Source organism: Monodon monoceros, unplaced genomic scaffold, assembly GCF_005190385.1.
Source record: "Monodon monoceros isolate NGI ecotype Baffin Bay Population unplaced genomic scaffold, NGI_Narwhal_1 Super_Scaffold_21, whole genome shotgun sequence".
Taxonomy (NCBI): Eukaryota; Metazoa; Chordata; class Mammalia; order Artiodactyla; family Monodontidae; genus Monodon; species Monodon monoceros.
In genome coordinates, this window is record NW_021703778.1 from 112,214,660 (window position 1) to 112,230,416 (window position 15,757).

The 15,757-nt window shown below is 38.8% G+C and overlaps 1 protein-coding gene and 1 long non-coding RNA gene across 3 annotated transcripts in view; one reads left to right on the forward strand and one right to left on the reverse strand.

Moving 5' to 3' along the window:
• The first annotated feature begins 9,262 nt into the window (after positions 1-9,262).
• On the forward strand, positions 9,263-15,541 carry LOC114905060. Its single transcript, XR_003796083.1, has 3 exons — positions 9,263-9,418; positions 11,097-11,260; positions 14,420-15,541. It is a non-coding gene; the product is annotated as an uncharacterized LOC114905060 (long non-coding RNA).
• Positions 13,468-15,757, reverse strand: part of MBIP (MAP3K12 binding inhibitory protein 1) — a 35,296-nt gene continuing 33,006 nt past the window's right edge. The window contains exon 9 of one of the 2 annotated variants that reach the window (XM_029239538.1): positions 13,468-14,066. In XM_029239538.1, the coding sequence (XP_029095371.1) occupies positions 13,962-14,066 (105 nt within the window). In that variant the 3' untranslated portion in view covers positions 13,468-13,961. Of the gene's footprint in view, positions 14,070-15,757 lie in introns of both variants that reach the window. The other variant, XM_029239537.1, reaches the window with a different exon arrangement.

Genomic DNA, 15,757 nt, shown 5'->3' on the forward strand with positions numbered 1-15,757 from the left:
TAAAGGCCACCTCCAGGACACAGGTGTACTGATTTATGGTTGGCCTGCCTGCCTAAGTGATGCTGTCTGCAAGAGGCCAGATAGGGGTGAAGAGAATTACTAAATTTGGCCTTGCCTCTCTCCCCGCCCACTCCTTTTTTCATCTTTTTTCTTTGCTGCTTTACTAATAAGTAGAAAGGCACAAAAACATCCACCCATATTTAGAAAAGCTCACACACGGCTCACACTATGCCCCGTGGAAAGGGTGTACATATATGTGTGTGTATTATGTGTATGTATGTGTGTGTATATATATATATATATATATACTATATCAATATATACAAAGGATATATAAATACTCACTTTGTTCAACTGAGCAGTTTTTAGCCTGTTCAGATATAGCCAGTGGAAAACTTGTTCAATAAGCATTAGTTTGGGGCCTGACTCCTAATCCCTACTTTTCATAACACCTCAACAATTCTTCAAGAAACACTGAGCAGTGACTGTGGTCACAAGAGTCCATGGTCTGTTGGATATACAGCCCTGTCCTCTTTACCTAAATGGACTCACCTGCTTCCTGGCGAGCTGGCCTTCTCTTTGAGGCAGGTTACCCTGGGCCAGCATTTTCCCCTCGCACCCACCCCGTCGAAGTTCACCAAATCTGTGTTCCACTCTTTGGAGTTTTGGTAGCTGACTGGCCAGTTCATGAGGTGAGTGGGTCGTGACGCAACCATGCAGATTAACCAAAACCTCCACAAGGTAGTAGGGAGGCTGGTTTCACGAAGGAGACATTTCCTGTGCTCCTGGAATCTCAATATGTATGTAACCATTGGTGGCCCCCTGGCCCTGGATTAGCCTGTGTCTTTGAAAAGGCATGAAGTGATTTTTTCAGAGTGACGGGATCTCCCTCCAAAGAGAGTCTGTATTCTAGAATTTTTGTCACAAACCTGGATGAATGCTCCTTTTGGAGATGGGAGACCCACCGTTCCTTGTAGCAAGGCATGTTACCTTGCCAGGTAGCCAAATACACTAAAGCAGCTGGCTTTCAGAGGATATGGTGCTGATCAAACCTCTTTGGCCAATGACAAATAGTCTATATGAGAGGGGTTGTGTTAAATGATTTAATAAGTGGATTTCTTCTCTGTAGCATTTTATCTTTAATATTAGTACCTCAGCAAGAAGACCGTCTCTTGAATTCTGTAATTCAATAGAAACTATACTTAAGATTGTACTTGTCATATTCCCCAAAATTCAAGGTTGATACTCTCCATTACTCTATATCTCTTCATTTGAGAAGAAAAGTTGCTTTTCTTTCTCTTATCAAAAGGATAATTCTTCATATTTTATTTTTCCAATTAAATGTTTGCCTTTGCTTTAGCTGACCATTTTCCCCCTTTTATTCTGTTGTTATTCAAGGTTACCTCAGCCTTTCCCCAATCCATCTGCTGCCTAACTTAGCTGCACCATAAATGTATTTGCAGGTTTTGTAGAGAAAAAACAGGGGCTTAGAGAGGGTGAGGGCCGGTTAGCCAACCCTGCCCCTTGCAGAGGGCCGTACTCACCTTTCTGAATCTCAGATCCATTATCTGCAAAGGAGGATAATGATACAAGAACCTCTCAGCCGACTGTAAGGGTTAAACGAGATAATGCATGAGGTCTTCATCCTCTGTCTGGCTTGAGTAAATCCAATTGTTAGTTCGTGTCAGGTCTTTCTTCCTTTTTCTCCATTTTAAACTCTTCTCCATTAGTCAAAATTCACAGAATCGAATACAATTGCAGATGTTTCCTATTTATATAATAACTTTAAAAACTACATTTAGACAGACCGTAGTAAGATATTTAAAATAGATCTACTGTGGTTTCTTCAAAGGGGCCCTTTTCTGAAATTTTTACTTGAAGGCCCAGAGGTTTAAGGTTAAGACCCTGTTTATAATAATTTCTTAAGTATAATGTAGGGAACAATAGTAATCTATTCCCCATGGTCTAGCCAGAAGCCAGAGTAGTTTTTCTAAGGAGCAAGTCTGACAGGGCCATTCCCCTGCTCCTTCCATCGGCTCCTTAAGCTGATTTACCGGGCCCTTTGGACTTGGGTCCTTCTTCCCTCTCAAGGGTCTTTCTCCCATCCCCCCATCCCCCCGCCTGACACAGTGCTCCACATACAGCAGCCGAACAACAGCTGTAAGTTGAATGAATAAGTACATGAAGGAATCAACAAAGAACAAGGTGGTCACATATTTTATAGCTTTTATTAAGCTATAGAATTCAACAGATGGCCGCCTAGCTGCAGAAAAAAAGTTCATTTATTAATTTAAAATATATATCTGTAATTGGTGGCTATCAAAGAAAGGCATAATTGGGAAATTCAATCACAGTGTTTGGATTTCTTTTTTAAGGTAATTTTCCCCCATGGGAATTTTCTATTTTGTCAGCTGTGTGTCTGGTGTATTTTTTGGAAGACAAACCTCTTTTCTACAGTTTACAGCAGCCGGTTAGCTTTAAGTGGAAATCAATTATATTAACATACGTGCATATATATTAAATTGTGCAAATAGCAAGGATGGAGAGATAGCAGTGCCCATGTTTTTCCAAGTGTTTTCATAAAAAAAAAGCTTTCAACCCTTCAACACGGTGGAAAACAAATATGCTGAAAAATAAAATTCTTCGATCACAAATTAAATTTGCTTTTACGCTGCAACAGCTCGCATGGAGATGACTTTCCAGAAGAGGGAGCAGACAATAAATGTGATATTTAAGTAATTATGTAGCTTGTTAGAAGAAACTGTTAGGAGGAAAGGAACAAAAATAGGGCAGGTGAGAGGAATCTGGAATGTGAGGGTAGAGGGAAGGCAGGATGTACTTGGGTGGGGACAGAATCCACTGTAGGGTTGCCAGATTTAGAAGAAAACAAAAACAAAACAAAAGGGCACCCAGTTAAATGTGAATTTCAGATAAACACTGGATAATTTTTTTTTAGTATCCATGTGTTCCATGCAGTATTTGTGGGATGTAGGTGGCTATTTATTGCTTATCTGAAATGAAAATTTAAATGGTGCCCGGTGTTTTTTTCTGGCACGTTGATGTCACTGAGAGTGATGTTTGAGCAAAGGAGGTGCAGGGCATGTGGGACAATCTGAAGAAGGCATTCCCGGCCGAGAGGTGGGCATATGGTGAGCACACTGGGGCATCAAGGCAGCCAGTGTGTCTGAGGCCGAGGAGTGGAGAGGAGACCGTCACAGGAGGACGGGGGCAGGCGGGTTCTGCAGGGCCCTGTAGACTTCTGGAAGCATTTTGTTTTCTCTCTTGGGTGAACTAAGGATCCATTGTAGCGCTCTCAGCAAAGAAGTGATGTGAACTGACTCCCGACTTTAAGGGATCACTCTGGCTGCTGGGTTGAAAACAGAGACGAAGGAGTCAGGGCAGAGGGAGGGAGACCCACAGGGGATTTCGCAGTTACCCAGGGGACTGGCGTGATGGTGGCTCAGACTGGGGTGGTAGCGGAGAAGTGAACAGAAATGGTTGTATCTTGAATATATTTTGAAGAGACAACAGAATTTTCTGACAGATTAAATGCGGGGGATAAAAGAAAGGTAAGGGTTAAAGGTGGGTTTTGATCTGAGGGCCTAGAAAGAAGGGAGTGGCCATCTCTGAGATGGGAAAGATGTGACGGGAAGGGGTCAGAGGAAAAGATCAGAAGTCCAGTTTCGGAAGTGCTGAGTTTGCTGGGACTCAGGACGGCTCAGGGGTGATCCCAGTGCGCCATGGGGAGAGGAGTCTGGTCTGAGCAGGAGATGTCAGTTTTGTGCTTTTTGTAATCTCCATGTAAATCAGCATTCCCAAGGAGAAACGACTTCTCACCATCCTCTTAAGGAAATTGTTGCTCCTTCCTTCTAGTTTTACTTAGAAAGTATCTGTCTTTGAACCTGTTGCTGTGTTTAGTTTCCTGTCACCTATCCTTCACTTTTGAAAAAAAGAAGTGTGACAGATTTAAAACATCTTCACTTTTAACCCTCCTGAAGTCCAGGAAAGTGGGAAGAGTCATTCTTCCTATACAATGATCCTTTTAGTGAGATTCTTCTCAAATTTGTCCTTGAGGATCCCATTCTAGGTAATCTGGTTCTTTTTTTAAATTTGACTTTTGGCTGTTTCTGAATCAAGATGTAAATAGGATTTAAATTCATACAAGTGTCTAGGCCAAGGCTTGCCACATTCTGGGTTCATATGGAATATGTCGCAGTTTCTAATAAGGGGAAGGTGATAGCAACATTTGAAACAGAAATATTTTGAACCTAATATATCTAAAGTTCCTAGATTTCAGGGACCTAAAAGCTGGGGCTACACTGGAAAGGATAAGGTCTAAAAGAAGACATTATATTTGAATTTATTCAGAAGAGAGATTCTGAATTATTTTTTTACTCTTTTAAGAGGTTTTAGAGGGTCAAATAATTTTAAGTTACATGAAACTTTGCTAAACTGATCCAAAAACTTTGGGTTAGGAGAAGTAATTAGGTTTTAATCCTGATTCTGTAACTACTTAGCCATGAAGCCCTTGGGCAAAGCTTTTACCTTTCAACACATCCCAGTTCTCACATCTAAAAAAATGAGGAATCAATGCAGCAGGTTACCCCTTCCTAGAGTAAGAACGTGGTACAATTCAGATTACTGTATGAGAAGGTAACTTGAAAACATAAACCAAAGGGATTACTTCCCTATTGTCAGCAGTATTATTTAATACAAGAATTCCTTCTACTCCGTCACTGGCATAACACATAAAATTTGGCTTGTTGGCACAATATAAAACAGAGTCAGAGACATATTTTTATTTCTTGAGGGACGAAAATGTTCGTTCAGTAATGGTGTTTCACTGATGAAATGAACAAGAGTTTAAATATTGAGCGATGCCTAATTTCTATTATTTCCCACTTGAAGTTTCAGGTTTCTAATTATTTTTCTGAGACCAAGAAAATTATGAGAAAGACTTAATGGGGAAATAGGCATCTCCCAACATTGACCTTCTTCCCCTGTTGCAAAACATAGTCACGTGGAAACATTAAAAGCAAATTAGTTGATCAATTTATTTAACACAGGGATTTTAATTTCCCATTTACATCACTGTCTGTATATCCCTGAGCTTCACACAATACCTGTCCTCTATTTGTTCATTTACTTATTTTTTCAGTTAAAAGTAGAGGACATTTGGCATGTAGGTGCTCAATAATTTAAACTGAACTAAATTAGTCTAAGCCAGTCATGGAAATGTAATTCCTCTGGACAGTCATTGGTTTGGGAAGGCACATGGGATGCAGTTCTGGCCAATGAGATGTAAAAAGAGGAAGTCTCATAAAAAAAGAGACACTTGAGAAGAAGTATCACAAGACAGCTTCTTCTGCTGTCCTACCTACATTGTTTTATCTGGATGTGATGCCTGGAAGTATGGCAGCCATCTTGCCACCGTGAAGGCTTATAGGTGACAGAGCAGAAAGATGGGAAGAACCTGGGCCTTTAATGAAACTAGTGGATTAACCTATCTTGGACTTCTCTTTATGTGTAATAACAAACTTCTCATTGTTTAAGCCAGTTGAGTAAGAGTTTTCTGTAATTTGCATACAAAAGCAGCATAATATTACAGATAAACAAATCCTAATGGTGAGCTTTTCTGGTTATTTTCATTCATACATTCTCTTGGTCACGTTAGTTATGCTTCTTGGCATTTCCAGATGCCCCTAGTTTTCTTGAAAAGAAGTAACTAGGGCTGTTGTCAATGCTGTGGATAAGGATATATACTGCTTCAGGCTTCTGAGGGCAGCAGTTGCATCTGTTTTGCGTATCACTGTATACCCAGCCCCTTTATTGTGCTTGTTATTTAATATAAGTTGAGTGAATAAATGAATTTTCCATAATGCCTTTTTTACCATAGTGTTACATTAGGATGATAGCCTTAGGCAGCAGACTAAGGTTAACAGAATGCCTTTTCAATTCCATCCTTTTTTTTCCCCAATTTTGTTTATAAAGGCAAATAAAGGTCAGAGGCCATGACTTTTCAAGCATCAGTCACATTTTTTCCTCCACATTTGTTAACTGGCATGAGAGGTCATCTATGCTTGTCTATCTATTGAGACAGAAAAATGAGATCACGGTTCCAAGAACAAGGGGGACTAAAGGGTGGTGAATGGCAGCTATTTAATAGGCTGCCACGTGAACGCTGAAGTTCTTTAGCAACAGTGAATTTTAAAGCATACTTCCCATGCTATTAAGCCTTAAGTGTTTAAATCAACTGAGATGATACAGGAAAGAAACAGAATTTTCACAGTTAAAAATTGAGCATACATTTTATGCTTGGTTAAACTTTCATATCTAACGTTTGAAATATCTGGTTCTATCTGTATTAAATGACTGGTTAATTTGCATCCCTGTTTTAAAATTACATTCCAGAAAATCTCTAGGGTAGCTTGTTTTCCAAGGTTGGAAGCTATGTGTTTTGGAAATCTACCCACTCCAGAGGCTACCACCTGTACTTCAGGGTACCAGCCAAGAAGTAAAAAGAGTGGAAATAACTTAAATGTCCCTCGTTTGGGAAATGAGCATAGAAACTCTAGTTTATTCATACATTTGAAATATTAAGTAACAGTTAAAATAGGTAAAGTAAATATACATAAATCAATATGGTTAAAACTCAAAAACTGTGTTCAGTGAAAAGTAGCAAGTTTTAAGTAGGATACAATTAAAGTAACATGTTAAAAACAAAACTACTAAAAAAATGCATGAAAATGATGCATACCAACTTCAGGATTGTGGTTCCCTCTGAGAGAGGGAGATTGATTTTCACTGTATCTCCACTTGGCCTATTTCTTTAAAAGTAAAAACTTGAAGTAAGAATGGCAAATGTTAACACCTGTTAATGTGGGATGATGGGAAATGATTGTTTGATATATTATTGTCTGTACTTTTCTGTATGTTTGAAATAGTTCATACTTTTTTAAAAGGGGGCTAATTTCACGGTTCTGGAATGGCAAAGATCTATTATTAACTTAACTCCTGTATGATAGTCTAAACATATTAATATTCAAACTTTTAATTTTAATAACTTGGAAAATTTTTCTATTTCCTAGTGATTTATAGCAGTGTAGATTAAGGTCATCCCAGGAAGGCCATTTAGACAAGAAAATAGTACTTATAATAAAATAAATTTCTCAGACAGTTCTGTGCTTACCAAGACTACAAGTTATAAAAAATGAGTAAAGAACATTTGAAGCATTTTGTCCTACAACGATGGGTTGTTTTTGAAAGTATACCAACTTTTTACGTAGAGAAAGCAACTTAAATGTTTACTTTTTTAAAAAGCAGAAGCATGTGAATATTTTGCAACCCAAGGATTTTCTCACAATTTTATTCATTCCTCTTGACTAAAGTTTCCTAGAGAAACTGCATGGGGAAGTGACCTCATGTCTTTAAATTTCTTGAAACCATTAAAAAAAAATCTTGGAAAAGTGATTTTATCTTGCCTAAATACATGATAATTTTTTTACTTTGCTACTATTATAAAATTAATATTGGCATATGAATTTTATAAAGCTCTTCATATTTTAAAAATATATCTTAATTCTCAATATACCAGGAAAAATACCATTACCATCTGTGTCCATTAATCTTAAAATTTAAAACTATATATTTTAAGTCATATTATGAATAATTTACATAAGTATAAAGGGATAGCCTAATTTAAAACTTTAAAAAGAATTTTAACACAGTAAACACAATTTTTATTTCATTTTTTTTTTTGGCTTTGAAGTTATATATACTTGAAATGAGTAATGTCAGTTGAAGGTAACTAACGGCTCATTACCTGCCATGCATGAACCTGGAATATATCCATCTTGTTAATTGTGACTCCAGATTTCAAATACGTTTCTATTAGGTTCTGGCTTATCATTACTCTGGTTCTTCTTGCATGTGCATTACCAAAATGCAATACTTTAAAAAACTTTGACATAATTTTTTGAAGAAGGATGGCAATGATTGGAAAACATTTTAAGTTTTTGATTTAAAAGTACAAATTAGAATAAGTCCAATAATTTTTTCATTTCTACATCATTTATTTACTTTCAATCACATTTGTGTACATACCTGTCTTCAGCATATTTCACTTAGGAACTATGTCAAGTAAATTTTGGTGGCTAAACATCATAAAAGGTGAAAGAATACTGCCAAACTATCTACTTAGCAAAATTAGATGGTCCAGGTCCTTGTCGTAAAATATTGCATGATGAAGCGCTTCCTGTTGAGTAAGTGGATGAGAATACCATATTTGCTTGTTGTCCTTAGAAATGTATGGTTCACTCATCCATTCTTGAGTTTGAGAAAACTCATTTAGAATATGCACCTGAAGACTCATGGTCTGAGGTTTTCCCTACATGATCAGTTTCATCAGCATCATTAGGATCTAGACTGTCCCCTCTTTGCATTCACCTTCTGATTCTCTTAATAATTGTGAAAATTCCTCTGTTAATGTTCTCCTACTTGCCATTATGGTCAAAATGAAAAATTCTAAACTCTCAACTGTACTACTCATTGAAAGCCTTTTAAAAAAAAAGAAAGACTCAAAAGCTGGTGTCTTTCCAGAATTTTATACCTTCTCAAAAGATGATGTTAATACTGGGAGCAATACGATATGAAAACTAAGGATGAAGTAATAGTGATCATTTATTGTAAAATAATTACATGGGTATAATTAATTAGTAATGATTAAATAATTCCTGAGCTAATGAAATATCTCAAAAGATGTAGGAAAAATTGAATAAAATTAAGTCACTGAGATTCCATAATGTATCTTAGAGTTATAAAAGGTCCAATGGACATGCATAGGGATTGAAAGATATAATGAATTTTATTATATTTTTAAAAAGCAGATTTTCTCTTTATCCCTGGGAGAATATTAAGAAAAAGTAAAAGTCATGAAATCAATCCTTATAAATAGTTGCTCAAAACAAAACAAAAACTAAAATTTTGTCCGGTGGACCCAGCTGGTATCTCTAGGGTTAATAATCATAAAACGTTTTCAGTTGAAGTAACAGGCAAAACAGTACTTCTTAAAGAACTGAAAACTTTATAAAGCGGCAGAGATCACAGGGGCAGAGTTCCCAGCCCATGCTTTCTCTCCCCATAGTGCTGGGCAAGTTGGCTATTTTTGTTCTTCTAGATCCTAACACTCAAGCCAAAGATAACTGGCCCAAGTGTGGACAGCTGACCCAAGTTGAGAATATGAGTTCCTCTTTTTCCAGATTTTGAATCGTAAGAAACAAACACGGGACACCGGAACCAAAGGGCTTACGTCTAAGCTAACAGCACCATGGAGCCCAAAGTCTCGAGCAAAATCAAACTGCAAAGAGGCAGGAAAGAAGACATCTTTCAGAGAAGCCAAGCTACAAACAGAGTGAAGCAGGTAGGCAGAATCCAGACAACATGCCCCAGTGCGGGCAAGAGGGTAACCAATCCTGGCTGAACTTCCTGCAATTTGAATTATTCACGTTCTTTATAACAACACCCCTTTACTTAAGTCAGAATTGGTTTTCTGTTTCTTGGAAACAAGAAATCCCTAAAACGGAAATCAGTGCCGGGAATAGGATTGTAATAGGCTCTATGTAGAACTAGCCATGGAGTCAAGGCAGAGGGATGGGGTGAAGGCAGGGGTGAAAGAGAGAATTCCCAATTCCATAGAAAACGGGTGGCATAGAGGTAAGAGGTGGCAAAATACCTAAACAACTGCCCAAAGTCTCTTGGGCCCAAGCCACATGTCACTAAAGCCAAAGCTTCAGATTTAAGTAATCAAATGTGGAAATGTAGGAATGTGTTAATTCCCTTTGGACATAATTTAAAAAGTCAGTGGCAACGAGTTTTCTGTACCAGGTTGTCGGGCTAAAAGTAAATAGGAAAAAGCAGGAAATTACATATCTATGTTTCATAAAGGGAATTCTTTTCTGCTGAGATTGTTGAAGGTAAGATCCGGATATTATTCATGAATTTGGAAAAGCTCAGGGCTCAGGAGCCTAGCAGTTGAAAGGATGATAGCTGGACTAGTTGGGGAAGCTCAGCCCTTTTCCACAGGATGAACATGCCTATCACCCCCAGCCCCCAATTTCCAAACCCTAGTAAAACACGTCCCTAGATTGGAATGTAACCTGTGGAGGGGAGGGATTTTTAAGGGCAGTCTAGGGAAGAAGTGCTTCCTGTCCTACAATCCTCTTTCAAGTCACTTTTCCTCCTTTATTCTCTTGAGGACAGAGCCATTAAGAATAATGGGGTCTGAGAAGAGCTGAATAACAAAAGTCCTGAAGGAATGGTCATTAGGTGGCCTGGTGATTAAGAGAGCAAGCTTATTCGCTCCCCCGGCCCACCCCAGAAATTCTTGGCATCACCTTTTAGTCAGTGATGCACTCAAGAAAGACAATGATTGAAAGCCCACTGAAATACTGGGTAGTTATCACCAGAAGAACCTGTCTTAAACAAGCAACTACACCAACTCACGCCAACGGCCTCTTCTGAAGGCTCCGACTCAAGCAGAAAATGATGCTGGCACCAGACATTACTTACTGTAGAGAGGAGGACTCTCTAATGTCCTTCAGAAGAGTAAGTCTGAAGGATAACAGAAAAAGGAAATCCTTCTAATGGCCAGATCCTAGGACTGTCAGACATGACTTAGGAACATATTCTACTGCTAACAGCCAAGAAACAGATTTGTGGTATTTATTTAGGGGCAGACTAGTGACCAGTATATGATCCTGTTTTCTAGGTTTCTTCCCCACCTCTAAGTCATCCTCCTTTTCTAATCGATAATTTTTGTTGAGGTTTTTCCTACTGTATTGCTGATGTGATCGTAGTACAATGTGCCAATAAACCCAGAGATCATTCTGTCAGGATGGTGGTTACAAGCACTGGATAGAGACTGAAGGCAGACATTTGTTGCTGTACCTATAGTACTGGATGACATTAGGCAAGATTATCTTGAAGGATAAGTTTGTTCTGCAGAGAAGAAATATAGTGGTAAGACATTAGTGGAAACAACTTGTCCACATGCCGTTCTTGGGAATGATTTTAAAGTCCCATTTTTTTTTTTTTACCAGGTGACCCCATTTTCAAGGATTCCACAAACATGGTACAAGACTGTGTGTACAGTATATATTCCTATGAAGAGGTCCTGCCCCATCATCCTGGCCACAACTGACTGAGACCCCTGATGACATTGAGATTCAGTCTCTGAAGGACTTGAACTAAGATACAAAGACAGGTAAGCAAGCAAGGGTCAATGGAGTTGCGAGGCTCTATAGAGCTGGGTTCAGAGTGTGCACCATGGAAGTTCAAAGGCATGAACAAGCCAAGGTGATGGAGACAGGGCTAACATGTCACCCATGTGAGGAAGCAGAAATGAAGAGGCCTTCAGAGAAACCAGTTCACAGAGAGAGAATAAAGCAGATGCATAGATGCTTATGTGTAAGAGAAAAAGAATGAGGAAGACAGAGGCAAAGAGACACAGAGGGAGAGGGAGAGCAGAAAACAAGGAGGGTAGGGGACAGAGACAGAACTAGACAGAGCCAGAGGCAGCTAGAGACACAGAGAAAGAGACGAACCGAACCACTGGTAACCTTCTGGATGCCACACTGTCAAGCTATACTTCCTGCAATTAAATTCCAGATTTCTGATGCTTTTTAACAATTCTGCTTTACAAGCTATTTTAGGTAGATTTCTGATTCTTGCAACCAAACAATTATTGAGCTAAACATCTGCTCCTTGATTATACCTGCTTTAAAAAAAACTTTTTTTTTTTTTACTGCAGTATAGTGGATTTATAATATTGTGTTCCAGGTGTACAGAAGTGATTATTTTTGCAGATTATATTCCAATATAGATTATTACAAGATAGTGGGTATAATTCCCTGTGCTATACAGTAAATCCTTGTTGCTTATCTATTTTACACATAGTTTCTGTTAATGCCATACCCCTAATTTGTCCCTCCTCACTTCCCCCTCACCTTTGATGACGGCAGGTGTTTTCTAGGTCTGTGAGTCTGTTTGTGTTTTGCATATTACATTCATTTGTATTTTTTTAGATTCCACATGTAAGCGATGTCATAAGTAGTTGTCTTTCTCTGTTCGACTTCACTAAGCATGATATTCTCTAGGTCCACCCGTGTTGCTGCAAATGGCAGTTATTTCATTTTTATGGCCAGGTAATAGTCCACTGTGTATATCTACCACATCTTCTTAAGCCAATCATCTGTTGATGGGCACTTAGGTTGGTTCCATTTTGGGCTATTGTAAATAGTGCTGCTATAATCATTAGGGTGCATGAATCTTTTTAAATTAGTGTTTGTTTCCTCTGGATATATACCCAGGAGAGGAATTACTGGATCATATGGCAGTTCTATTTTTAGTTTTTTAAGGAACCTCCCCAGTGCTGCACCAATTTACATCCCAACCAACAGTGTATGAGGGTTCCCTTTTCTCCACACCCTCTCCATCATTTATTGTTTGTAGATTTTTTGATGCTGGCCATTCTGACCGGTGTAAAGTGATACCTCATTGTAGTTTTGATTTGCATTTCTCTGGTAGGTAGTTGAGAAATGATGTTGAGTACCTTTTCATGTGCCTGTTACCCATCTCTGCCTTCGGAAAAATGTCTATTCAAGTCTTCTGACCATTTTTTGATTGGATTGGGTTTTTTTGATAGAGTTCTATGAGCTGTTTAAATAGTTTGAATATTAACCCCTTGTCAGTCGCATCGTTTGCAAGTATCTTCTCCCATTCTGTATGTTGTCTTTTTGTTGATGGCTTTCTTTGCTATGCAAAACTTACAAGTTTAATTAGGTCCCATGTGTTTATTTTCGCTTTTATTTCTTCTGTATTGGGAGACTGATCCAAGAAAATATTGCTACAATTTATGTCAAAGACTGTTTCACCTATGTTCTCAGAGGAGTTTTATGGTTTCATGTCTTATATTTAGGCCTTTTAACCATTTTGAGTTTACTTTTGTATATTGTGTGAGGGAATGTTCTAATTTCATTCTTTTCCATGTAGCTGTCCAGTTTTCCCAGCACCACTTGTTGAAGAGACTGTCTTTTCTCTGTTGTATATTCTTGCCTCCTATGTCATAGATTAATTGATCATAAGTGTGTGAGTAGTAGCTGCATCTTTTAAATGTTTAGTTTGCAACTATGGAAATATATGTACTGCCTAATATAAAACTGGGGCACTCCAAAAAGGTGAGGCTCTCAAGGGAGAGGGACTATATAAGTTGTAACAACTTTCCAAAGACACACTTGGTTTTAGTCAATAGTAATAATAGCTAACGTTTACTAAGCACTTCTTTTAGGCCAGTTTCAAAAGCTGTACATGTATGGTTTCAACTACTGTTCATAACAAATGTAGGCTATATTATCCTACATTTTACAGATAAGGAAATAGATTAAGTAACTTGTTAAGGTCACACAGTCTAAGGGGATAAAAGGTATGGTCTACTATTTAGATTAAACTGACACTTGGAAAAGAATATATGCATTCATTTAAAACTCACTTCAAATTTTTATTGAATGCCTATTATGTACAAAGTACTGGTTTAAACTAAAACTGGTTAGTATCAATGTTACAAATATAAAGTCTTCTTAAATATCACTATTCAAAATAAATCTTCCTTTCTGTGGTAAACACACACATACACATGAAGATGTACTTTCAAATTAAGTTTTTCAATTTCCAAAATACCTCCTTTAAAACAGAAGGGAATAAATTCCAACATTGCTATTTTCAATGCATTAACTATTTTAAAGTACACTGGAATATTTGAAGATTGCTTGCTGCAAAGTGGACTCACATGAAAATAAACCTTGCTTTCAGAGGGAAGTCTACATTAATACACTGCAATTAATTAAATGGCTATGTAAGTAAGTTATACACACATATCTAAAAAAGTAAAATGACAACAGAGGAGTTTTTCATGGAAGGTGATGCGTCACCATAGATTCTGCTTCTCTTGATTTTCTGAGCAGAGCTTGCTTGAGGGCACTAATTTTCTCATCAAGTTCAGCCAGTGAATAGTTCTGCTGTAAACAAACAATAGCAAACTGCTGAAGTATCTTAATGCAGATAAAGTTCTAAATGTACCATAAATATATAAAATATCCAAAAGCCTGGTAAATACCCTTTTCTCATGAGAATTTAAAAACTGAACTATATATTAATGTTGACTATACTATAAATTTAAAGGCATAAAATAACAAGACTTAAATATTTCTTACTTTTGCTTTTCTAATGACTAAGCTCTCCTGGAACTTTTATACTTTTTGAAAGGATTATAAAAACTTTTTCAACTGACTATTCTCATAATCAATAGTAAAAAAAAAAGTATTTAGGACTAGTTTGCTTAAAATAACTAGAAATTCTCTTTTGATAGATTAACTGCAATCAACTACCCCTCCTGGAAAAAATGGATACTCTCAAATATACTCAAAATTTTACAATCAAAAAAATAAGGAGAGGGGGATCAAGATGGCAGCGGAGGAGGATGTGGAGCTCACCTCCCCACACAAACACATCAAAAAACATCTACATGTGGAACAGTTCTCATGGAAAACTAACTGGAACCTGGCAGAAGAACTGTACAACCAAAGCTGCAAGGAAGATCTCTACAAAACCAGGTACAACAGAAAATAAAACACATCAGGTCAGGACCTGTGCCCCTGGGAGGAATATGTAAGGAAGAGAAGGTTTGCATGGGTGGACCCTGGCATTGGGGAGCAAGCAGGTTAGGCCACAATCCTGAATTCCAGTCCTGGGGTCCTGCACAGGGGTGAGAAGTGCCCTTGCCTGCTAGGAAATCCACTGGGACAGAGAGAAGGGCTGGAGAAACCTAGACGCTACCCAGGAGGAGTACGTGTGCTGGCTTCCCACTCATCAGGGTGGAGAGAGCCTTGCACTGGTGGGTGCTGCCTCATTGCACTTCCCAATCCGAAGGGGTGTACACCCCCGGCCCTGGTCACTCCACACCACAGACTGAGAGATCTGGGCCAACTGGACACTGGGAAAAGACTTGGTCTAGCGATGCAGAGACAGAACAGGGTGCCTAGAGCATGATCCGGGTGGGGCAGGGGCAGCCCTTGTCAGAGCACTCAGGAACACAGTGGTTTGTCTCCTAGCGAGAGTGCCCCGGAATGTCCAGTCCACACTGCAGCTTAGTGCTAGATTCTAAGAGAAGACTGCCACAGAGGCAGCCCAGATCTCAGGCAGCAGTGCAGCCACCTCAATTCCTGCAGTCACAACACTCCTCCATGCCATACCTTTGCACTAGATCCGGGACAAATACAGTAGAGGAAAACATGTAGCCTTGGGCTGCTTCTAAGCAGAACCACAAACACCTACACAGGCAGTGCATAGGTTCTCTCTGACTGCACTGGGCCTCACTTGCTTCAGCAATCACCTCCTTGGGGCAGGGCACACACTCAAGGGCAAAGAAGCCTGATCTAACCCAACCCTCTGGGCTTCTACAACAACTGTGAAATAGACCCCACCCTTGACAGGGCGGTGACAGCAACAGCAGAGAGAAAGCCCTGCCTCACACCCTGCACAGGCTTTAGATACTCCAACACCAACCACATCCCCTATTAAGGGGATAATGGCCAGCACACCCAGAGGAAAGACATGGCTGTCATCCATACTAAAACCATCCCTTGCACCAAAGACACTAGATACAGTTTACACAGAAATGTCCCCACATAGAAACAATCCTTCAAGA